The sequence below is a fragment of the Macaca mulatta genome, chromosome 2, assembly GCF_049350105.2.
Source record: "Macaca mulatta isolate MMU2019108-1 chromosome 2, T2T-MMU8v2.0, whole genome shotgun sequence".
Lineage (NCBI taxonomy): Eukaryota > Metazoa > Chordata > Mammalia > Primates > Cercopithecidae > Macaca > Macaca mulatta.
In genome coordinates, this window is record NC_133407.1 from 155,024,770 (window position 1) to 155,048,579 (window position 23,810).

General features: G+C 44.9%; 1 protein-coding gene across 29 annotated transcripts in view; it reads left to right on the forward strand.

The window, feature by feature from the left end:
- Positions 1-23,810, forward strand: part of CFAP92 (cilia and flagella associated protein 92 (putative)) — an 82,621-nt gene that overhangs the window by 45,971 nt on the left and 12,840 nt on the right. For 25 of the 29 annotated variants that reach the window (XM_077993580.1, XM_028844516.2, XM_077993595.1 and 22 more), the window contains 2 exons: positions 8,947-9,141; positions 11,523-11,820. In XM_077993580.1, coding sequence (XP_077849706.1) covers positions 8,947-9,141; positions 11,523-11,820 — 493 coding nt within the window. The remainder of the gene's footprint in view (positions 1-8,946; positions 9,142-11,522; positions 11,821-23,810) is intronic. The other 4 variants (XM_028844511.2, XM_077993593.1, XM_077993596.1 and 1 more) reach the window with 1 other exon arrangement.

Sequence of the window (23,810 nt, forward strand, 5' to 3'; positions counted from 1 at the left end):
ATCCTGGAATCACTTGAGCCCAGGAGTTCAAGACCAGCCTGGGCAACATAGTGAGACCTTGTTACTACAAAAAATACAAAAATTAGCCAAGCATGGTAGCTCCTGCCTGTAATCCCAGCTACTTGGGTGGCCAAGGTGGGAGAACCCAGGAGGCAGAGGTTGCAGTGAGCCAAGATCATGCCACTGAATTCCAGCCTGGGTGACAGAGCCAGACCCTGTCTCAAAAAAAAAAAAAAAAAAAAAAAAAAAAAAAGTGGAAATAACCCAGATGTTTATCAACTGATAAACAAAAGATAATAAGTCCATAGAATAATTGAGCCATAAAAGAAAATGAAAGCCAGGCATGGTGGCTCACACCTGTTATCCCAGCACTTTGGGAGGCTGAGGCGGGGGGATTGTCTGAGGTCAGGAGTTCAAGACCAGCCTGGCCAACATGGTGAAACCCCGTCTCTACTGAAAATAGAAAAACTTAGCCGAGCATGATGGCACGTACCTGTAATCCCAGGTACTCGGGAGACTGAGGCAGGAGAATTGCTTGAACCCTGGAGGCAGATGTTGCAGTGAGCCAAGATCACGCCACTGCACTCCAGCTTGGGCAAGAAGAGCGAAACTCCGTCTCAAGAAAAAAAAAAAAAAAAAAGAAAGAAAGAAATGAAATACTGATACACATATCTCAACCTTGAAACATTCTGCTAAGTCAAAGAAGCCAGACACAAAAAGGCACATATTGTATGACTCTGTGTTTGTGAAATGTCCTGAACCGGCAAATCCATAGAGATAGGTAGGCTGGTGGTTGCCAGGGATAAACACTCAGGGGAGGGCAAGAGAGAAGCGGGGAGCCACTGCCAGTGGGCACAGGGTTGCCATTAAGGGTGTGGAGGATGTTCTAGAACTAGATAGTGTTTATGGCTGCACAACATTGTGAATGTAGTCAAAATCACTCATTCATGTGCTTTAAAAGGTTGAGTTTTGTTCAAGACCAGCTTTGCCAACATGGTGAAACCCCATTTGTACTAAATATACAAAAATCAGCCAAGCGTGGTGGCAGGTGCCTGTAATCCCAGCTACTTGGGAGGCTGAGGCAGGAGAATCACTTGAACCCGGGAGGTGGAAGTTGCAGTGAGCCAAGATCACGCCACTGCACTCCAGCCTGGGCAGCACAGCAAGATTCCGTCTCAAAAACAAAAAAAAAAAAAAAAAAAAAATGAGTTTTGTTGTGTGTAGCAGAGAATGTGGCCTGGCCCAGGAACAGTCTGGGCTCTGCCCTTGGCTCCTGGGAGGCAATCTGAGTCACACCTAATAGGAGTGTCTTTGTTCAGGGAGGGGACTGGCCACACCTGACAGTCACAGGATGGAGGCTGACCTTCCAGAAAGACCAACCGGGTGCTTCGGGATGGGGGCTTTGGGTCATGCAGAATCAGGAGACTGAGTTTAGCCATGTAGGCGGTCAGCCCGCCTGCTATACCTGTGCAGTGGAGCCCCCTGGAAACTCTGGCCACCAGGGCTGGGGCGAGCTGCCTGGCTGCAGTGTGCTTGCACGCCGCCACTCACCGTTGCTAAGAGGGTAGCACATCCGGCCCCACAAGGAGAGGACAGTGGAAGCTTTGTGTCTGGAGCCGTCGTGGACTCTGCTCCATGTGTTTGTTCCCCTGGCAGATTTTAATCTGTATTCTTTCCCTGTAATCCAACTAACTGTGAGTGTAGAACTGACTTTCAGTAAGTTCTGTGAGCCCTTCTAGCGTGTTATCAAACCAGAGGGCAGTCTCAGAAACCTCCTGAACTTGCAGTCGGCGTCAGAAGTAAGGGTGGTCTTGGGGACTGTGCCCTCAAACTTTGTGGTTTGGCTAATGCTGGGCAGATAGTATATGAATTACATCTCGAAAGCATTTTCCAGTGGCAGAAATAACATGAAGCATGCTCATTGAACCCCGTTGAATTAGGCTAGAAATAAAACATAGATCATTAACCAGAAAAAAGTTCATATGGAAGGAAATTAATAACCATACTTCCAAATAACTTGTGGGTCAAAAAGAAATCCTAATGGAAATTAGACATTTTTGAACTGAACAATAATGAAAATAATATATTAACTAAAGTTGCAGGGTGGGCCGGGTGCAGTGGCTCACTAGATAGTGTTTATGGCTGCACAACATTGTGAATGTAGTCAAAATCACTCACAATCCCAGCACTTTGGGAGGCCAAGGTGGGCGGATCGCCTGAGGTTGGGAGTTTGAGACCAGCCTGGTCAACATGGTGAAACCCCATCTCTACTAAAAATACAAAAATTAGCTGGGCGTGGTGGCACACACATGTAATCCCAGCTACTCGGGAGGCTGAGGCAGGAGAATCTCCTGAACCCAGGAGGCAGAGATTGCAGTGAGCCAAGGTCATGCCACTGCACTCCAATCTGGACAACAGAGTGAGACTCTGTCTCTAAATAAATAAATAAATAAATAAAAATTTGCAGAGTGATATTGAAGCATTAGTCAGAAGAAAATGTATAGCCTTAAAATGCTTATTTGGAAATGAAAAATGTCTGAAAATTATTGAGACATAATTATAGTTGTTGCAGACATTGATATGTGTTTCAAATTATGCCAATATATTAAAAAATTTATAAGAAATTTAAAAAATAATACCAAAAATATGTTCAGATAAGATTATTTAATGTGGTATTGAATATAAAAATTAGTATAAAAATATCAAATTTTAAATACCATCTACATACGAAAACTAATTTTTAAAAATTGGAACACATTTAAAGTAAAATGTATAAAATTCATGGGACTAAATTTGACAAAAAGATGTGAAAGACATCCATCATGAATATTATAGAACTTCAGGAAAAATTAAGGAAGACATAAATAAGTGGAGAGAGATACCATGTTCATGAATTTGAAGACTCAATATTCTAAAGGCTCAGTTATCTTCAGATTTGAACTGTAGATTCAGTGCACTTCCAGTTTTAAAAATCCCAACAGTTTTTAAAGTATGGACATTGATTTTAAAATTTTAAACTTTTGGCCGGGCGCGGTGGCTCAAGCCTGTAATCCCAGCACTTTGGGAGGCCGAGACGGGCGGATCACGAGGTCAGCAGATGGAGACCATCCTGGCTAACCCGGTGAAACCCCGTCTCTACTAAAAAATACAAAAAACTAGCCGGGCGAGGTGGCGGGCGCCTGTAGTCCCAGCTACTCGGGAGGCTGAGGCAGGAGAATGGCGTAAACCCGGGAGGCAGAACTTCCAGTGAACTGAGATCCGGCCACTGCACTCCAGCCTGGGCGACATAGCGAGACTCCGTCTCAAAAAATAAAAAAATAAATAAAATAAAATAAAATAAAATTTTAAACTTTTGCATGTTAAGTTTCATACTTTTTTTTTTAATCTAAGTCCATACTTTAAAAGCTGTTGGAATTTTAAACCCTTTACAGCAACATGCAAAGGTCTTTTTTTAAAAAAAGATACCCTTGAATAAGAACAAGATAGAAGAACTTGCTGTACTAGATATCAAGACTCATGATAAAACTATAGTCATTAAGATAGTATGGTGTTGGTTCAGAGATAGACAAGCAGACCTATGGAATATAATAGAGAATCCAGAAACAGACCTACACATAAGTGTTCATTTGCCGTATGACATATGTGATATTGCAAAATTGGTAGGGAATAAATATACTAAAAAACACTGAATGTTCTACTTCAAAAAGATGAATCTTATACAATGGGATGCTATTTCATACTCATTAGGATAGATAGAATCCAAAAGTCCAGTAATGACAAGCATTGGCAAGGATATGGAGGAATCAGAAGTGTCCTTCTCTGCTGGGAGGAATGTAAGTGCAGCCACTTTGGAAAACACTCTGGCAGTTCCTCAAGTGATTAAACACAGAGTTCCCATATGACCCAGGAATATCACTCCTAGATCTGTGCCCAAGAAAATGAAAACATGTATATCCACACTAATGTGTGGATTATTGCTAATTAGTGTACTAAACTTGTACACTCATGTTTATAACAGCATTATTCATAATAGCCAAAAGATGGAAACAGCCCAAATGTCCATGAAGTGGTAAAAGGGTAAACAAATGATGGGATATGCATACACTGGAATTCTATTTGGACATAAAAGGTAATGAAACACTGACACATGCTACACTATGGATGAACCTTGAAAACATGCTGAGGAGAAGCGGCTGGCCACAAGATGTTGCATATGACATGATTCAATTTATGTGCAATGTCCAGAAGAGACCAATCTATCAGAAAGTAGATTAGTATAGGGGTCCCCAACCCCTGGGCCATGGACCTGTACCAGTCTCTGGCCTGTTAGGAACCGGGCTGCACAGCAGGAGGTCAGCAAGCTCTGCCTGAGCTTTGCCTCCTGACAGATTGGCAGCAGCATTAGATTCTCATAGGAGCGGGAACCTTTTTGTGAACTGTGCATGCGAGGGACCTAGGTTGCGCATTCTTTATGAGAATCTAATGCCTGATCATCTGAGGTGGAACAGTTTCATCCCAAAACCATCCCCCCAACCCCATCCATGGAAAAATTGTCTTCCACGAAACCACTCCATGGTGTCAAATAGGTTGGGGACCACTGGATTGGTAGATACTTAGTGGATCAGGGGTGGGGGTATTCAGGGGGTTGGGAGTATACAGAGTGATAGCTAAGGGGTGTGGGGTTTCTTTTTGAGGTGATGAGATGTTCTGAAATTGATGATGGTGGTAGTGGTTGCACTAAATAGATGAAAAACTATTGACTTATACTTTACAAATGGGTAAATTGTCTGCCATGTAAATTATATCTCAATTAAAAAGTAACTCTAGGCTAGGCACAGTGGCTCACGCCTGTAATCCCAGCACTTTGGGAGGCCAAAGTGGGCAATTACCCAAGGTCAGGAGTTCGAGACCAGCCTGGCCAACATGGTGAAAACCTGTCTCTACTAAAAATACAAAAATTAGCCAGGCTTGCTGACACATGCCTGTAATCCCAGCTACTCGGGAGGCTGAGGCAGGAGAATTGCTTGAGCCCAGGAGACAGAGATTGTAGTGAGCCAAGATCGTGCCACTGCACTCCAGCCTGGCCAACAGAGAGAGACTCTGTCTCAAAAAAAATAAATAAGTAACTCTAGTGGACAAAAAAAGTTCAGTAGGGAAAGGATAAACTTTTCAATAAATGGTGTTGGGATAATTGTGTTCCATAGGAAAAAAGGAAAGACATCCTTAATCCCTGGCAACCACTGCTATATCTGGAAATAGAACTGATTTTTGTATGTTGATTTTATATCCTAAAGCCTTGCTGAAACTCACTGGTTCCACGAGTTTTTGTTTTGTTTTTTTGGGAGATTCCTTGGGATTTTCTATACTGATCATCATGTCATCTGCAAATAGGGATAATTACATTTCTTTCTTTCAGTCTGTATACCTTCATCTCCTTGTTGTACTGGCCTGGATGTGCAGTATTGTTTTATGTAAGAATGGTGAAGGTGACTCACTCCTATAATCCCAGCCCTTTGGGAGGCCTAGATGGGCGGATCACGAGGTCAAGAGATTGAGACCATCTTGGCTAACGCGGTGAAACCCCATCTCTACTAAAAACACAAAAATTAGCCGGGCATGGTGGCGGGCGCCTGTAGTCCCAGCTACTCGGGAGGCTGAAGCAGGAGAATGGCGTGAACCCGGGAGGCGGAGCTTGCAGTGAGCCGAGATCGCGCCACTGCACTCCAGCCTGGGCAACAGAGCGAGACTCCATCTCAAAAAAAAAAAAAAAAAAATGGTGAAAGCACACACACTTGCCTTGTTTCTGGTCTCTGCGGCAGAAGGCATCAGTGTTTCCCCACTACCTATGATGTTAGGTGTAGGGTTTTTGTAGATGTCCTTATGGGTCTGAGGAAGTTCCATTCTATTCCTAATTTGCTGGCTCACACAATTCATAAAAATCAACTCTAGTCTAGGTAGACCAAGCCCGTTTTTAAACTTTTAACTTTGTTGTTTTTTTTTTTGAGCTTTTTCTTTCTTTCTTTCTTTTTATTGAGACAGGGTTTATTGCTGTTACCCAGGCTGGAGTGGAGTGGTGCGGTCACGATTCACTGCAGCCTTGACCCCCCCGCCTCAAGCGATCCTCCTACCTCAGCATCTCAAGTAGCTGGGACCACAAGCATGTACCACCATGCCCAGCTAATATTTTTTCTTTTGTTTGAGACAGAGTCTCGTTCTGTTGCCCAGGCTGGAGTGCAATGGTGCGATCTTGGCTCACTGCAACCTCTGCCTCCTGCGTTCAAGCAACTCTCCTGCCTCGGTCTCCCTAGTAGCTGAGATTACAGGCACCCGCCATCATGCCCGGCTAATTTTTTGTATTTTTAGTAGAGATGGGGTTTTGCCATGTTGGGAAGGCTGGTCTCGAACTCCTGCCTCAGGTGATCCACCCGCCTTAGCCTCCCAAAGTGCTGGGATTACAGGTGTGAGCCACTGCACCTGGCCTAAACTTTTAACTTTGAAATTGCAAAAATAGTGGAGAGGTTGCATGTACTCATTACTCAAGGTCCCCCAATTCCCCCAATGGTGACATCTTATATAATGACTACTGATTGACACAGTATAACTAAGTAGACTACAATGATCTGATCTCAGATTTCACCAGAATTTTTTTTTTTTTTGAGACAGAATCTCGCTCTGTCGCCCAGGCTGGAGTGCGGTGGCGTGATCTCGGCTCACCGCAAGCTCCGCCTCCTGGGTTCACGCCATTCTCCTGCCTCAGCCTCCTGAGTAGCTGAGACTACAGGTGCCTGCCACCGCGCCCAGCTAATTTTTTGTATTTTTAGTAGAGATGGGTTTCACCGTGGTCTTGATCTCCTGACCTCATGATCCACCCGCCTGAGCCTCCCACAGTGCTGGGATTACAGGTGTTAGCCACTGTGCCTGGGCTTTTTTTTTTTTTTTTTGAGACAGGGTCTGTCTCTGTCACCCAGGCTGAGTGGTACAAGGGCTCACTGCAACCTCTACCTCCAGGGGTCAAGCCATTCTCCCATCTCAGCCTCCCAGGTAGCTGGGACTACGGGTGTATACCACCATGCTCAGATTATTTTTGTATTTTTTGTAGAGATGGGGTTTCACCGGGTTGCCCAGGCTGGCCTCCAACTCCTGGGCTCAAGCAACCTGCCCACCTTGACCTCCCAAAGTGAAAAATCTATTTTTGAAAAGCAAAATTACAAAGCTTATAGATGAAAATATAGAAGAACATATTCATGACCCCAGAATGGAGAAAGAGTTCTTGAACCAGACAAGGACAAAGAAGAAAAGAATCATACATTTGGCAACGTTAAAAGTAACTTCTGCTCATCAAAAGACACTGTCAAAGTCAAAATACAGAGATGAATCTCTAAATTTAAAAATTTTATTTGGGAAGCAAGAATTACAATTTGAGGTACACACACAGGCTGAGCAGTCTTCAGTATGTCTGAAAAACAGAGAAGGTTGGAGGTTTTATAAAAAGGAGGGGCATTATAAAAATGTTAGGTATTGTTTTGAGAATTCACTTTGTTTTGTGACAGAAAACAAAGTTTTGGGGCGCTGGCAACCTCCGACTGGCAAGTGCCAGTGAGTAGAAGTAGTCTTGGAGTTGCAGCACATGGTATCAGTAGCTATCAGATAAGACTGGCTTCAGGTTGGAGCAGGCGGCCTCAGCAGCCAGGCTGCAGAGAATGACATTCCTGGAGCAGTGCTACGTGCCCTGGGTGCTTTCTCCCCGCCTCTCGACTCTGTTTTAGTTGGGTGTGATGAGAATGACCCAATGTATGTGATCAACTTTCAGGACACCGTAAATATGGTGAAAAGACAAGCTACAAACAAAATTATTTGCAGTGTCTGGAACTGACCAATAATTAGTATCCTAAATATATTTTTTAAAGTCCTGTGAATCAGTAAGAAAACATCCCAGTGGAAAGTATGGGCAAAATACCCAAACAAATAATTCACAAAAGAGGACCTACCTCTGACCAGGAACACAGATTCCTGAAGGGGAGATGAAAGCATTGTAGACTTCACCAGGTTCAAAAAGGCGGTGGATTGGCATAGGCCAGTGCAGGGCAATGAGAGTAGGCTGTGCATAGAAACCCTGCCAGGCTGGTGTTGCCATAGTGCAGAGTGCGAGTGCCAGGGCAGGGCTTGGAGGGGTGGTGAGGGGCTGAGTGGGGGCAGGAAGGGGGTGGGAGGCACAGGCCATGAGCCAGATCAGGTCAATTTCAGCATTTCACTGCCAGTTCTCTGTCAAGGCCCCACGTTTTGAAAGATGTTGTGTCTACCAGGAGGCATTCATCATCATCATATTCTTTTTGTTTTTTCTATTCTTTTAGTTAATTTTTTATACTTTTAAATTGCTCTATTTTTATCTTAGTATAGTCTTTATTACCAACCTTGTCTTTTGTTGTTGTTTTGAAATGGGATCTCACTCTGTTGCCCAGGCTGGAGTGCACTGGTGCCATCAGGGCTCGCTGCAGCCTCTACCCCCCTGGGCTTTTTTTTTTTTTCGTTTTGGTTTGTTTTTATTTTGAGACCGAGTTTCACTCTTGTTACCCAGGCTGGAGTGCAATGTCATGATTTTGGCTCACTGCAACCTCTGCCTCCCGGGTTCAAGCGATTCTGCCGCTTCAGCCTCCCAAGTAGCTGGGATTACAGGCATGCACCACCATGCCAGGCTAATTTCGCATTTTTTACTAGAGATGGGGTTTCTCCATGTTGGTCAGGCTGGTCTCGAACTCCCGACCTCAGGTGATCTGCCCACCTCAGTCTCCCAAAGTGCTGGGATTACAGGCGCGAGTCACCACACCCGGCCCCTGGGCTTGTTTTTAAACAACATAAAAGCTGTACCTGACAGTGCACCCTCACCATGGTGTCCCAGGAAGCCGCCATGCAAGTTAGCTCTGGCCCTTGGCCTTCTGTCTCTTGCAGGATTCCCAGGTCAGAACACGGGAAATACAAGGTGCTGTACAACTCTCAGCTGCTGTTCCGCAGCCGGCTCTATGGGGACCTGGAGGCCATCCTGTACCATGTGCACCTCTTCCAGCCCACGGAGCTGCTGCTGCAGCAGGCCGTGCTTTTCCTGCGAGACACTGAGTGGAGGCGGGTCTTCCAGGCACTGACCAGGTGGGCAGTGGCAGCCCGCGTGGGGTCCTGCGCCCCAGCGGAAGGGGCGCTTCTTAGCATTCTGCGCCCAAACAGGCGAGCTGGGGTGTCCAACAACTACATAGTGGCCCCAACAGACGGTGGGGGGAGGAGGGTATCTGCCCAGATGCTGTGACTCTGTCGCGTCTGCAGTTCTTGGGGCGTGTCCTAGAATCACCTGAGGAGGGAGTGGCTGGTTAAACCCCATTTTCTAACCTGGGCAACAGAGTGAGACCTCATCTCCACAAAAATTTGTTAATAAAATTGGGAGGCCGAGGCGGGCGGATCACGAGGTCAGGAGATTGAGACCATCCTGGTGAACATGGTGAAACCCCATCTCTACTAAAAATACAAAAAAAAATTTAGCCGGGCGTGGCAGCGGGTACCTGTAGTCCCAGCTACTACTGAAGGAGGCTGAGGCAGGAGAATGGCCTGAACCCGGGGAGTGGAGCTCACTGTGAGTGGAGATCACGCCACTGCACTCCTGCCTGGGCGACAGAGCAAGACTCCGTCTCAAAAAAAAAAAAAAAGTTGTTAATAATTAGCCAGGTGTGGGCTGGGCACAGTGGCTCACACCTGTAATCCCAGCACTTTGGGAGGCTGAGGTGAGAGGATGGCTTGAGCCCAGGAATTTGAGACAAGCCTAGGCAACATAGTGAGACCCCATCTCTACTAAAAATACAAAAATTAGCCAGGTGTAGTGGTGCACACCTGTAATCCCAGCTACTTGGGAGACAGAGGCAGGAGAATCTCTTGAACCTGGAAGGCAGAGGTTGCAGTGAGCTGAGTTCGAGCCATTGTACCCCAGTCTGGGCGACAGAATGAGACTTCCATCTCAGAAACAAACAAACAAAAACAGGCCGGATTCAGTGGCTCACACCTGTAATCCCAGCACTTTGAGAGGCCAAGGTGGGCGGATCACCTGAGGTCGGGAATTCGAGACCAGCCTGACCAACATGGAGAAACCCTATCTCTACTAAAAATACAAAATTTGCCGGGTGTGGTAGCGCATGCCTGTAATCCCAGCTACTCGGGAGGCTGAGGCAGGAGAATTGCTTGAACCTGGGAGGTGGAGGTTGCAGTGAGCTGAGATCACACCACTGCACTCCAGCCTGGGAAACCAGGGTCTCACCATTCCCTCACTGAGCAGCTGCTAGCCCACAATGGCTCTAGGGGAGCTGTGAGCACACCAGTCCCCACTCTCAGGAGGCCACAGTTCAGAAGGAGAGAGGACATAAAGAACACAGGCAGTGGGGTGCCCTGGGACCCAGCAGGGGCATGGAGGAGGGGGCTGCTTCTTTCCCCAGAGCAGGAGAGGCTGCTGTTGAGGAAGGGCCAGGGGATGTTCAGCAGGTGGACAGTTCACTTGCTGCTGGGTGTGGGGCAGGAGGTACAAACCCTGTCTTTATATTTTTAGAGCCAGCAACAGGTCTGGCCCTAGCTAGTGCTCGCTGGATATATTAATGAAGGAGGGGAGGAGGCTGGAGAGATAGGAAGGATAAAGATCTTGGTTGGAACCAAGAGGCTTTTCTTTGATTCCGTGGCCCTCATCTTTGGCATGTGGGGTGGTGCCACAGCATTTGGGAGGAGGCCAGACCCGGTCCTGCCTGGTAGGTGACAGGAAGTAGCTGAGGGTTCTATGAAGGAAAGAGAACACTTTTTAGGAAGTGCTTACTGCATCCAAGGTAGCTGCATCCATATAGCTTTATTTCTATCTGAGGGTGAGGAAACCATATTCAGAAAGGCTAAGGCTGGGCCAGGGTCACTGCGACAGTGAGAGTGAGGGCAGGCATCTACCGCAGTGGACTTCGGAGGCAGCTGAGACAGTCAGCAGCCAACAGCCATGACCGAGCATGGGTTCTGGACCCAATGCCCACTGCACACCAGGCCATGGCAGAAGGCACCTAGGAGGAGGCTTCAGGGCTGGGGAGCTCCTTGAGCTTTGCTGAGGACTCTCTCTCCAGCCTCCTCCTCCTCCTCTATTAGCCAGCCCCCTGAGGCTCCTTGCATGATGTCCTCCTGGTACGGAAGGCTCTGTGCTCTACATCCCTGATGGGCAGCTGGTAGGGCTGTGTCCGATGGGGTATGGGAGGAGGGGAAGCATGACTAAGGACACAGGAACAGAGCAGCACTCAGAGCAAACCATGGGCAGCCTTTGGCTTCTGGGGGCTGGGGAGAAGATGGAGAAGGAGCCAGGAGCCCAGGCTCAGCAGACTGGAATGGGAGCTCTTTCGTTACAAGCTCTAGGGCCTGGGACCAGCTAAGCAACCTCTGAGTGCTCATTTCCTGCTGTAGGATGGGAGTGATTACACCTGTCTTGCAAGGTAGGCGAGGTTCAGTGGGGCAGTGGTTCTTTGTTCCAGGATCCACGACATCTGCTATAACAGCACCACCCTCTGGGACGTGATGGTGAGGAACCTGCTGCCCTCCTCTGCTATGATCAAAGACTTGAGCCAAGAGTTTGGGATGCCCCTTTCGCAAGAAGAACTCACAGATGAGAAACTGTTCGCCCTACCACCTCAGCCCACCCCCAATCTTGAGGACTACCACGGTCGGGACTCCAGCCTCACCTTAGAGATCCACGCCCACCAGGAGAAGTACCTGCAGTGGCGGAGTGCCATGCTACTGAAGAACAAAGACAAAAAGCACAGTTTCATCCAGGTGGGCCGCCTTCCTCTCCAACTTGGAGCTCCCAGGCCTCACCTGGGCAGTCCAGGCGCCTGCTAAGAGGCATAGGGCATATTCCTGAGTGGGACATTTGCCTCTGGTCTGTGCCTGCGCTCCTGGCCTGGGTTACCCCACTGGATGGGCAAGAAGTGCAGGAGGTGGGGCTGAGCCATGTCAGAAACCTTCACTCCCAGTCCTAGATAACCTTGTCCTTCCTGAAAGGTGAGAAGGAATGCTATTAGGTGTATTACCTTTACCATGGCCCCCAGAGTTCATTATAGAGAAAGAACTGTGGTGTGTGTGTGTGTGTGTGTGTGTGTAAGTAACATGTTGCTTAGGTTGCTCAGGGCATAAGTGTCGTAAGATGTCCAAGCAACATGGGACATAAACTGATCTGCATGACAGAGGGAGAGAATGGGAGACTGAGAAGCTGGTGAGAGGGTAGAAGGCTGGTGCTATGCGGCCTGAATGAGCAAGGAGAACCTCGCTCACCCCATGCCAACCAAAAAGACATGAAAACACAAATATCTATGGTCTCTGTGAAGGCCCTACCATCCCCCGCAATTCTCTAGTTTAAAAACAAGTGTCTCCTAGAAGCTTGTAAGTTTTATATGTGTGCATTCTTTATGAAAACCAAAGAACAGACTTCTTCTATTTTGTTTGAATTGGGGTCTCACTACGTTGCTCAGGCTAGAGTACTATGACTTGATCACGGGTCACTGCAGCCTCCAACTCCTGGGCTCAAGCAGTCCTCCCACCTCGGCCTCCTGAGTAGGCAGGCATGTGCCACCACACCTGGTTAATTTTTTTTTTTTTTTTTTACCTTTTTAAGAGATTGGGTCTTGCTATGTTGCCCAGGCTGGTCTCCAGCTCCTAGGCTCAAGGGATTCTCCTGCCTCGGCCTCCCAAAGTGTTGGGATTACAGGTGTGAGTCACTGTGCCTGGCTGTTTTTTCCATTAGTGTTCAGGTTTTTAGCTTTTTCAAAAGAACCAGTTCTTGGATTTATCAATTCTGCTTTTTCTGTTTTTCTAATTCATTAACTTGGGCTTTTATTTTTATGATACTTTAAAACATACACCTTTCTCCTTTTTTCTATCTTCTCAAGTTGGCTATTTCATTCATTTTTATTTCTCTTGTTTAATAAATATATATATATCATAGAACTGTGGGAGGCCAAGGTGCGCAGGTTGCTTAAGCTCAGGAGTTTGAGACCAGCCTGGGCAACATGGCAAAACCGTCTCTACAAAAAATTAGCTGGGCATGGTGGCATGTACCTGTAGTCCTAGCTACTCAGGAGGCTGAGGCTTGAGCCTGGGAAGCACAGGTTGCAGTGAGCCGAGATCACGCCATTACATTCCAGCCTGGATGGCAGAGCGAGACCCTGTCTCAATGCGGGGCACAGTGCCTCATGCCTGTAATCCCAGCATTTTGGGAGGTTGAGGCAGTCAGATCCCTTGAGGCCAGGAGTTCAAGACCAGCCTGGCCAACATGGCAAAACCCCTGTCTCTACTAAAAATACAAAAATTAGCTGGATGTGGTGGTGTGCACCTGTAATCTCAGCTACTTGGAAGGCTGAAGCAGGAGAATCACTTGAACCTGGGAGGTAAGGTTGCAGTGAGCTGAGATCACACCACTGCATTCCAGCACTCAGAGCGACAGAATGAGACCCTGTCTCAAACAAACAAACAAAAAAAGTCAAACAACGTTGAGAGTATTTGCAGTCTTCCTTATCCTACCTCTCAGTGCCCTTAAGATATGTGCAAGAATATATATTCATTTCATAGGTTAATATAATTTTGTTAATGCCACATAATATGGTAACATTTTAAATTTATATTTATTTTTGAGATGGTCTTGCTTTGTTGCCCAGGCTGGAGTGTAGTGGCATGATCTCAGCTCACTTCAGTACCTGCCTCCCAGGCTCAAGCGATTCTCCTGCCTCAGCCTCCTGAGTAGCTGGGATTACAGGCACACACCACCATGCCTGGCTAATTTTTGTATTTTTAGTAGAGATGGGGTTTCGCCATGTTGCCCAGGTTGGTCTCGAACTCCTGACCTCAAGTGATCCACCCACCTCGGCCTCCCAAAGAGCTGGGATTACAGGTGTGAGCTACCACGCCCGGCCACAAGGAAGGGTTTTTAAAGATTTTGCAGGGCCAGGCACAGTAGCTCACACCTGTAATCCCAGCACTTTGGGAGGCTGAGGCGGGCGGATCACAAGGTCAGGAGATCGAGACCATCCTGGCGAACACGGTGAAACCCTATCTCTACTAAAAATACAAAAAAATTAGCCGGGTGTGGTGGCAGGCGCCTGTAGTCCCAGCTTCTAGGGAGTCTGAGGCAGGAGAATGGCATGAACTCGGGAGGCAGCGGAGCTTGCAGTGAGCCGAGATCATGCCACTGCACTCCAGCCTGGGTGACAGAGCAAGACTCTGTCTCAAAAAAAATGCAATATTATAGACAATTTTATAATATAGTAGTATACAATTTATTTACTAGCCCCCATCTCTTGTAAATTTGCTGAAATCGCTTGTATTGTTCCAGCTTTTTAAAAAATCATGTTCCTATTATCTTAGATATGGCTACTCTAAAATGGCTTTAAATTTCCTATTCATACTATAATAATTGAAACCCACCCATAATTTAATTTTTTCACATTTTTACACCTTGAGATATAATTTACATACCATAAAATTCACTCATTATAAGTATATAAAAATAGTTTTTAGTAAATTTATAGTTTTAACACCATCATCACAATCCAGTTTTAGAACATTTCCATCCCCACAAAAAGTATTCTCATGCTAGTTTACAGTCAATCTCTCCTCCATTCTTAGTCCCACATAACCACTGATCTGCTTTTTGTCTTGATAGATTTGCCTTGTCTGAATATTTCAGGTAATTGGAACCATATAGTTATGTAAATTTTTGTGTCTGGCTTCTTTTACTGAGCATAAAGTTTCTGAGGGTCATCCATGTTCCTGAATATATCAGCAGTATGTTCCTTTTTTATTGCTGAATATTATTGCATTGAATTGATGTACCATATTTATCCATTCACCACTTTTTGGAATTACTATTATTTCTTGCTTGGGGCTATTATAAATTTGCTCCTATGAACATTTGCATACAAATCATTATGTGAAAATATGTTTTCATTTCTCTTGGGTAGAACATAGGAGTAGAATTGCTGTCATACAGGTAGGTTTATATTTATGATTTTAAGAAATTACATTGTAAGAAAAGCAGTTTTTACAGTGTAGTTGCACAATCTTAACATCCCTACCAGCAATGCATGAGGGTTCTAGTTTCTCCACATTCATACAAACACTTCTTATCAGTCCTTTTGATTATAGCCATTCTAGTATGTATCTCATGATTTTAATTTGCATTTTATAATGACTGACGATGTTAGGTATCTTTTAGTGTGCTTATTAGGAATTAATAAAGCTTCTTTGATATAATCTATATTTGTATCTTTTTGAATTAATCTCTTTTTTTCAAATTGAGACAGGGTCTCACTATGTTACCCAGACTGATCTTGAACCCTTTGGGCTCAGGCAATCCTTCCACCTTGGCTTCCTGAAGTGCTGGGATTACAATTATGAGCCACCGTGCCTGGCCCTCTGTTTGTATCATTTATCCATTTTAAAATCAAGTTGTCTTTTTATTGTTGAGTTGTTATATATTCTGGATACAAGTACTTAATGGGAAATATGATTTGCAAATATTTTCTCCATATTTGTGGCTTGTCTTTTTTTCTTAATGGTGTAAGAAAAAGCTTTTGAAGTATAAAAGCTCTTAATTTTGATAAATTCCAGTTTACATATTTTCTTTTAGCAATCATGCTTTTGGTGTTATAGCTAAGGACTCTGCTTAAAGTTACAAAGATCATTTCATATCCTTTCTCTTACACTTACTCTTAACTCGCACATTTAGATCTCTGAACCATTTTTTTTGAGGTCCATGGTAAGGGTCTAAATTAATCTTTTTGCATATGGATATCCAGTTGTCCTCACATCATTTCTTGCAAAGACTAGCTATTCCCCCATTGAATTGACTTAGCACCTTTGTCAAGAATTGATCATAAATGTAAGAGTTTATATCTGAGTTCTAAACTATGTCCCATTAACTTATATGCCTCTCCATATACCAGCAACACATTGTCTTGATGACTTTAATTATAGTTAGTTAGTTGGATTTTTTAAGTCCTTTAACTTTGTTCTTTTTCAAAATTGCTTTGACTACTTTGGGTCCTTTGCATTTCCACATATATTTTAAGATCAGCTTGCCAATTTCTGTAAAAAATTCTATAGGAATTTCATTGGGATTTTATTTATTTATTTTGAGATGGAGTCTCGCTCTGTCGCCCAGGCTGGAGTGCAGTGGCATGATCTTGGCTCACTGCAAGCTCAGCCTCCCGGGTTCATGCCATTCTCCTGCCTCAGCCTCCCAAGTACCTGGGACTACATGCACCCGCCACCACACCTGGCTAATTTTTTTTTTTTTTGGTAGAGACGGGGTTTCACCGTGTTAGCCAGGATGGTGTTGATCTCCTGACCTTGTGATCCGCCCGTCTCAGCCTCCCAAAGTGCTGGGATTACAGGTGTGAACCACCATGCCTGGTGGGGATTTTATTGAATCTATAGATTGATTTGGGAAAAACTGCCAACTTAACAATTTTGGGGTTGCCAATTTATGAACATGTAATGTCTCTGCTGTTATTTACGTCTTGTTTTCCTCAGCAATTTCTGTAGTTCTCAATGTGTAACTCTTGCACTTCTTTTGTGAAATTAATGGTGCTATGAATTTAATTACTTTTTGTATTGTTTCCATAATATATAAATAGAATTAATTTTTTGTACATTGATCTGGTGTCCTACAACCTTTTGAACTGGATCACATCATCTGTGAAGAAAGGTCATTTTCCTTTCCAATCTGGATACTCTTCCTTCCTTCCTTTCCTTCTGCCTGGGCTGTCATAAGCTCGGAGGTTCAAACAACAGAAAATTATTTCCTCACTATTCTGGAGGCTGGAACGTCTAAAACTAAGAGTCCGGCAAGGTCGGTTTAATTCTGAGGCCTTTTCTCTTGGCTTGTAGGTGGCCACCATCTTGCTGTGTACTCATATGGTCTCTTTGTTGTGTGTGGAGAGAAAGGAGAGATCTCTAATGTCTCTCTCTTTTTTTTTTTTTTTTTAGACAGAGTCTCGCTCTGTTGCTAAGCTGGGGTGCAATTGCGCCTCCCGGGTTCAAGCCATTCTCCTGCCTTAGCCTCCCGAGTAGCTGGGATGACAAGCACACACCACCTCACCTAGCTAATTTTTGTATTTTTAGTAGAGACAGGGTTTTGCCATGTTGGCCATGCTGGTCTCTATCTCCTGACCTTGTGATCTGCCCGCCTTGGCTTACCAAAGTGCTGGAATTACAGGTGTGAGCCACCTCGCCCATCCTCTAATGTCTCTTCTTACAAAGACACTAATTCTATCAGATCTGGGCCCAACCTTATGACCTCATTTAACCTTAATTACTTCCCTACTCCAAATAGAGCCAGGCTGGGGGTTAAAGCTTCAATAGAGGAATTTGAGTGTGAAGACATTCAGTCTGTGACACTTGCTTTCCTTACTCTTTTCTTCCTTCTCTTTGTCTTTCCCTCTGTTTCTCCCTTTGCATTGTCTAGAATGTCTGGTATAAAGTGCAGTGTTGAAGAGGAGTGGTGAGAGCAGGCATGCTTGTCTTGCTTGTGATCTTGGGGAGAAAGTATTCAGGCTTTTACCATTAAGTTGGACATTAACTGCAGATTTTTGAGAGATGCCCTTTATCAGGTCAAGGAAGTTCCCTTCTAATCTTAGTTTGTTGAGAGTTCAGTATGAATAGGTGTTGGATATTTGTTAAATGCTTTTTCCACATTATATATACATGTTTTCACAATATATGCATTTTTTAAATTAAATTGTGAAAATTTTGTGAAAATAGATGCATTTAACAAAAAAAATGCTTTTGTTGAATGCAAATATTGTGATCATGTGGTTTTTGTTCATTATTAATATGGTATACTACATTATTTCATATTTGCATATTAAACCAGCCTTGGATTCCTGGGATAAATCTCACTTCTTCATGTATAATCATGATGCATATGTGGCTAGATTTGGTCTAGATTTGGTTTTATGTTCACTGCTCAGGTGAGGTGTACTGGTATTACATTCAGGTTTCTTGTTGTTTTTGAGATAGCATCTTGCCCTGTCACCCAGGCTGGAGTGCAGTGGTGTGATCTCAGCTCACTGCAACCTCTGCCTCCCAGGTTTAAGCAATTCTCCCTGCCTCAGCCTCCTGAGTGGCTGGGACTACAGGTGTGTGCCACCATGCCTGGCTAATTTTTGTACTTTTAGTAGAGACAGGGTTTCACCATATTGGCCAGGCTGGTCTTGAACTCCTGACCTCAGGTGATTCACCTGCCTCAGCCTCCCAAAGTGCTGGGATTACAGGCATGAGCCACCATGCCCAGCCACATTCAGGCTTTAATGTCTCTCTCTCTGAATAATGTTGAGCACCTTTTCACATATGATTGGCTACTTGGATATCTCCTTTTATAAAGTGCTTGTTCAAATTTATATATTTTCTCCATTTAAAATAAATCTAGTTGTATTTTTCTGATTGACAGTGTTTTACCGTTATTCAAGTATGAGTTGTTAGATGTGTCTCTTTTCCCAGTCTGTGACTTGTCTTTTCATTGTTTCAGTGTTGAGAAATATCTGTGAATACCAATTAATTTTTCTGTGGTTAGATTTTTTGGGTATTTTTCCTGGGTTTAGAATTCTAGCTTGGCAGTTATTAACACTTTAAAGAAATCATTCCCTTGTCCTCTGACTTCCATTGTTTCTGTTGGTCAGCTGCCAACCAGTCTTGTTCTTTTGAAGATAATTTGGCTGTCTCTGGCTGCTTAAATTTTTTTTCTTTTCTTTGGTTTTCGGCAGTTTTATTGTGATGCTCATAGGCATGTTTTTCTTTGTATTTAACCTGCCATGGGTTTCTAGAACTTGTTAAATCTGTAGCTTGTTTTAAGTTTTAAAAGTTCTAAGACAGTATTTCTCTTCAGATATTACTTATATTCATCTTCTCTCCCTCTCCTCCTGGGACTCCAGTGTTAGATATTTTCACCATGATCTGCATCTGATATTATTTATACATCTCACACTTTTTATTTTACAGTCTTTTTTTCTCCTTTTTGTCCTTCAATCTGATTATTTTCAACCAATATATCTTCTGATGCAGGGGTCCCCAACACCCAGGCTATGGACCAGTAGCAGTTTGAGGCCTGTTAGAAACTGGGTGGCACAACAGAAGGTGAGCAGTGGGCAAGTGAGCATTACCACCTGAGCTCCGCCTCCTGTCACATTAGTGGCGACATTAGATTCTCATAGGAGTGTGAATGCTATTGTGAATTGAACATGCAAGGGATCTAGGTTGCATGTTCCTTATGAGACTCTAACCAATGCCTGATGAGCTGAGGTGGAACAGTTTCATCCCCAAACCATGCCCATACAACCTTCTCCCACTGGCCGTGGAAAAATTGTCTTCCACGAAACCAATCCCTGGTGCCAAAAAGGTTGGAGACTGCTGTTTTGCTAAATCACTAATCATATCCCCTGCTGTGTGTTGGGGTGATCAGACCCAACACCAGGCCGTGGGGGCCACAAAGTCCAGCAGAGTTCTCATTCTCATAAAGGAATGAGACAAGAGTGCATAAAGTGGGACCAGGGGGCCAACGCTAATACGGAGGCTGTGAAGGCCCCGAGTTCTGGAAGCCCACATTATTTATTGGTGATCAAAGAAGCAGGTGGTAAGGATGTGGGGGTTGAAAGAAAGCAGTGTATCAGCGCATGATCTACAGCTATGACAGTTTAGCATTTTCTTTGAAGCAAATGGAAAATGTTCTGCTACTTGAGATAATAGTAAACATGTTCTTCTAGTTTAAGATACAATCAGTTGGGCGCAGTGGCTCACGCTTGTAATCCCAGCACTTTGGGAGGCCGAGGCTGGTGGATCACCTGAGGTCAGGAGTTCGGGACTAGCCTGACATGGAGAAACCGTGTCTCTGCTAAGAAAATTACAAAATGAGCCGGGCATGGTGGTACATGACTGTAATCCCAGCTACTTGGGAGGCTGAGGCAGGAGAATCACTTGAACCCAGGGGGCGGAGGTTGTGGTGAGCCGAGATCACGCTATTGCACTCCAGCCTGGGCAACAAGAGCAAAACTCCATCTCAAAAAAAAAAAAAAAAGATACAATTGATCTATGAGCCTGGGAGTGCTAGAAGCAAGGAGCCAGCAAGTCTAGACACATTCCAGAGACCACGAGGGGTTTTACACCCTGAGCCCTGGATTCCGTCCAAGCCACAAAGAGTTTTTCTTTTTTTTTTTTTTGAGACGGAGTCTTGCTCTGTTGCCCAGGCTGGAGTGCAGTGGTGCGATCTCAGCTCACTGCAAGCTCCGCTGCCTCCTGGGTTCACACCATTCTCCTGCCTCAGCCTCCCTAGAAGCTGGGACCACAGGCACCTGCCACCACACCCAGCTAATTTTTTTGTATTTTTAGTAGAGATGGGGTTTCACTGTGTTTGCCAGGATGGTCTCGATCTCCTGACCTTGTGATCCACCCGCCTCAGCCTCCCAAAGTGCTGGGATAACAGGCGTGAGCCACCACGCCGGGCACCATGAGGAGTTTTATGCCCTGGGCTCAGATTATGGTGCGGCAGGGCTGCCTTCCACCCTTTGGCACAGAGCTTGGTGTTCCAAAGGCCATGAGGGGTTTTAGACCCTGGACCCCAGACATGTTCCAAGACTCTTTTACAATATATCAGACATGCAAGTCCAGCCTCAGCTTTTTTCCCAACACTCAGCTTTTCCCCAACATGCCCCCTTTTCTTTTTTGTAAAACCGCCACAGCTATCATTGCTTGTTCTCGACGGCAGCTTTCTCTCCAGAGGTGGCTTCTGCATCTGCAGACTAAAAGGAGACAGCAGAAACACATAATTATTAGAACAAAATCTGCAACTGTAGAGCTTTCAATGGCCTTCATCCATTTAAGAGGATTGTGGACAACCCATTGGCTGTCTTGTTCAAAATATCAGTTCCAGGGAGCAGGGCTAAGTGAGTCTGACAGGCTTCAAAAATCTACTTTTTTAGTTTTACAGTATCAAGGGTGAGATTTTCATCTTTGCCCTCCAGAATGCGGTTAAGAGTAGCATTCCCTATTGCTAGCATAAAAGGTGGCTGAACACAACTTTGAATCCAAAAGGTCCTCTTTTTGTTTTTAAATTAATTAAGCAAGGCAATTGCAGGCTGTGCCGCCCTTAATTGCCGGTTAGTGACTCAGCTTCATTTTTTCTTAGCCCTTATTCAAAATGCAGTCACTCTGGTTTGAATGCTTCTTACATATTTCTCCTTTCCCTTTTACAAGAGGACCCTTAATCCTAAGGGTTGCAGAAGGATGAAGGTCCGTCTTCTGCAACTTCTTCATGCTGAATAGGGATGATGATATTCCTGCCTATTAGGGTCTCTTGTATTCAGGGTAGAGAGAAGCTCAGTCAGAAAGCATTGGTCCGTTAAGCATCTATTGTACCTCTGAGTTCCAGCAAAAGGTGAAACCCTGGTGCTCAGCAGTTTCTCAGCTTCCTGTGTGGTTTTCTTGATCTGTCCCCATGTTATGGGGGTTGATGTCAGTGTGATTCCAGTCGGTCCTTGTTCCATCCTTGCATTCAGATTCAACTGGCCCATGGCTTGTACTGGGGGAACCCAGTCCATGGTTGGGATCCATGGGTCCCTCCAGTCTCCCATTCCATGGTCATACACATCTCGAGGGCACCCATACGGTTTGTTCATGTCCTGCAAAAACACTAGCATACCCTCAACCCCACGTTAGTAAATCTAGCAAAACAGAAGCAAAAACTTTTGTTGCTGTAGCTGGGAGGCATACCATTGCTGAAGCATTTGTTCTACAAGCTGTAACTCAGCTTCTGCCTCTTTGGTTAATTACCATGGGGTAAAACTTTCCACTAATAATGAGAAACAGGCCCCTTCTAACAGAAGGCACAGAGAAAGCAAATCGAGGCTTATCCTTCTTGTGCAACAGTATAGCAAAAAAGCAATCCTTAAACCTTCAATCTACACTGTACAGGTGGGTGCACTAGATGCTGTGGCTCATGACAGATCTTCAGATGTTTGGTGGGCACCCCATTGTTGCAATAAGTCTCTACCCCATAAATTGACAGGAATAGGTGTAATAATAGGTTGAATTGTTCCTTCCTGGCCATCCGGCCCTTGACATGGTAAAATCAAGGAACTCTGAAAAACTTCTGAAGCAGTCTCTATGCCAACAATACCCATGGAAGTCTTTTGTTTGGGCCAATGTTGGGGCCATTGATTTAAAGCTGTAATAGAGACATCAGCTCCAGTATCTACTAGTCCTTCCAAAATCCTTTCCCTGAATAGTTACTGTACAAATAGGTCTTCTGTCAAACACTTGATTAACCCAATATACAGCCTTTCCTGCTTGATTAGTACTACCAAAGCCTGTTCTTTTCATTGTGCTGCTTCCTAGTTTTGTGTAAGGTAACAACAATAACTAAGCAATTCTTTCTCCTCGGGAGGCGGACCATGGAGTTGAAGAACTAATAACTAATTGAATTTCTTTTTTTTTTTTTTTTTTTTTTTTTGAGACGGAGTCTTGCTCTGTTGCCCAGGCTGGAGTGCAGTGGCGTGATCTCAGCTCACTGCAAGCTCTGCCTCCTGGGTTCACACCATTCTTCTGCCTCAGCCTCCCTAAGACCTGGGACTACAGGTACCCACCACCACGTCTGAATAATTTTTTTTTTTTTTTGAGACAGAGTCTTGCTCTGTCACGCAGGCTGGAGTGCAGTGGCCAGATCTCAGCTCACTGCAAGCTCCGCCTCCCGGATTCACGCCATTCTCCTGCCTCAGCCTCCCAAGTAGCTGGGACTATAGGCGCCCGCCACCTCGCCCGGCTAGTTTTTTGTATTTTTTAGTAGAGACAGGGTTTCATTGTGTTAGCCAGGATGGTCTCGATCTCCTGACCTTGAATAATTTTTTTTGTATTTTTAGTAGAGGTGGGGTTTTCACTGTGTTAGCCAGGATGGTCTCGATCTCTGTACCTCATGATCCGCCCACCTCGGCCTCCCAAAGTGCTGGGATTACAGGCGTGAGCCACCGCGCCCAGCCAACTAATTGAATTTCTCTGGTATAATCAGAGTCAATTATTCCCGTATGCACAGTGACACCTCTTAAACTAGACCAAGTAATAGACCGACTGTTCCTGAGGGTAAGGGTCCCCTAACGCCTGTGGGGACCTTCTTTGGTGGCTCCGCAGGAAGTAAGGAGATGGGAATTGTGCTGCAGAGGTTTATAGCAGCACTGCCTACTGTGGCAGGGGACAATTGTTGTGTGTTTGGAAGGGCACTGGCTGTGCTGGATATGCCTCGGTTTGTTGAGGGACCTGAGGTGGGCCCCTCTTCCCGTTTCCTGAAAGAGGTTGTCCATCTTTGCTAAATTTAGAATGACACTGATTTGTCCAGTGATTGCCTTTCTCACACTGGGGGCATACACTGGGACTTTTCTGTTGATTGATGGTAGTTTTTGCCTTTTGATTTCCTTTTCTACATTCCTTTTTTGTGTGTGTCCAAATTGCCCACAATTGAAATAAGAGCCTGAGAAACGGGGCATATTCTTTCCTGCTTTCAATCCAGCCATAGCCTGAGCTAAAAGAGTAGCCTTATGTAAGTTACCTCCAATGCCATCAGAAGCCTTAATATATTCAGCTAAATGAGGCTTCCCTGTCAGGGGTCTAATAGCAGTTTGACACTGCATTAGCATTATTGTATGTAAGAAGCTGTATTGCAACATCCTGAGCTGTTCATCGGTTATGGTTTTATACACAGCCTCTTGGAGCCGAGCAATAAAATCAATATA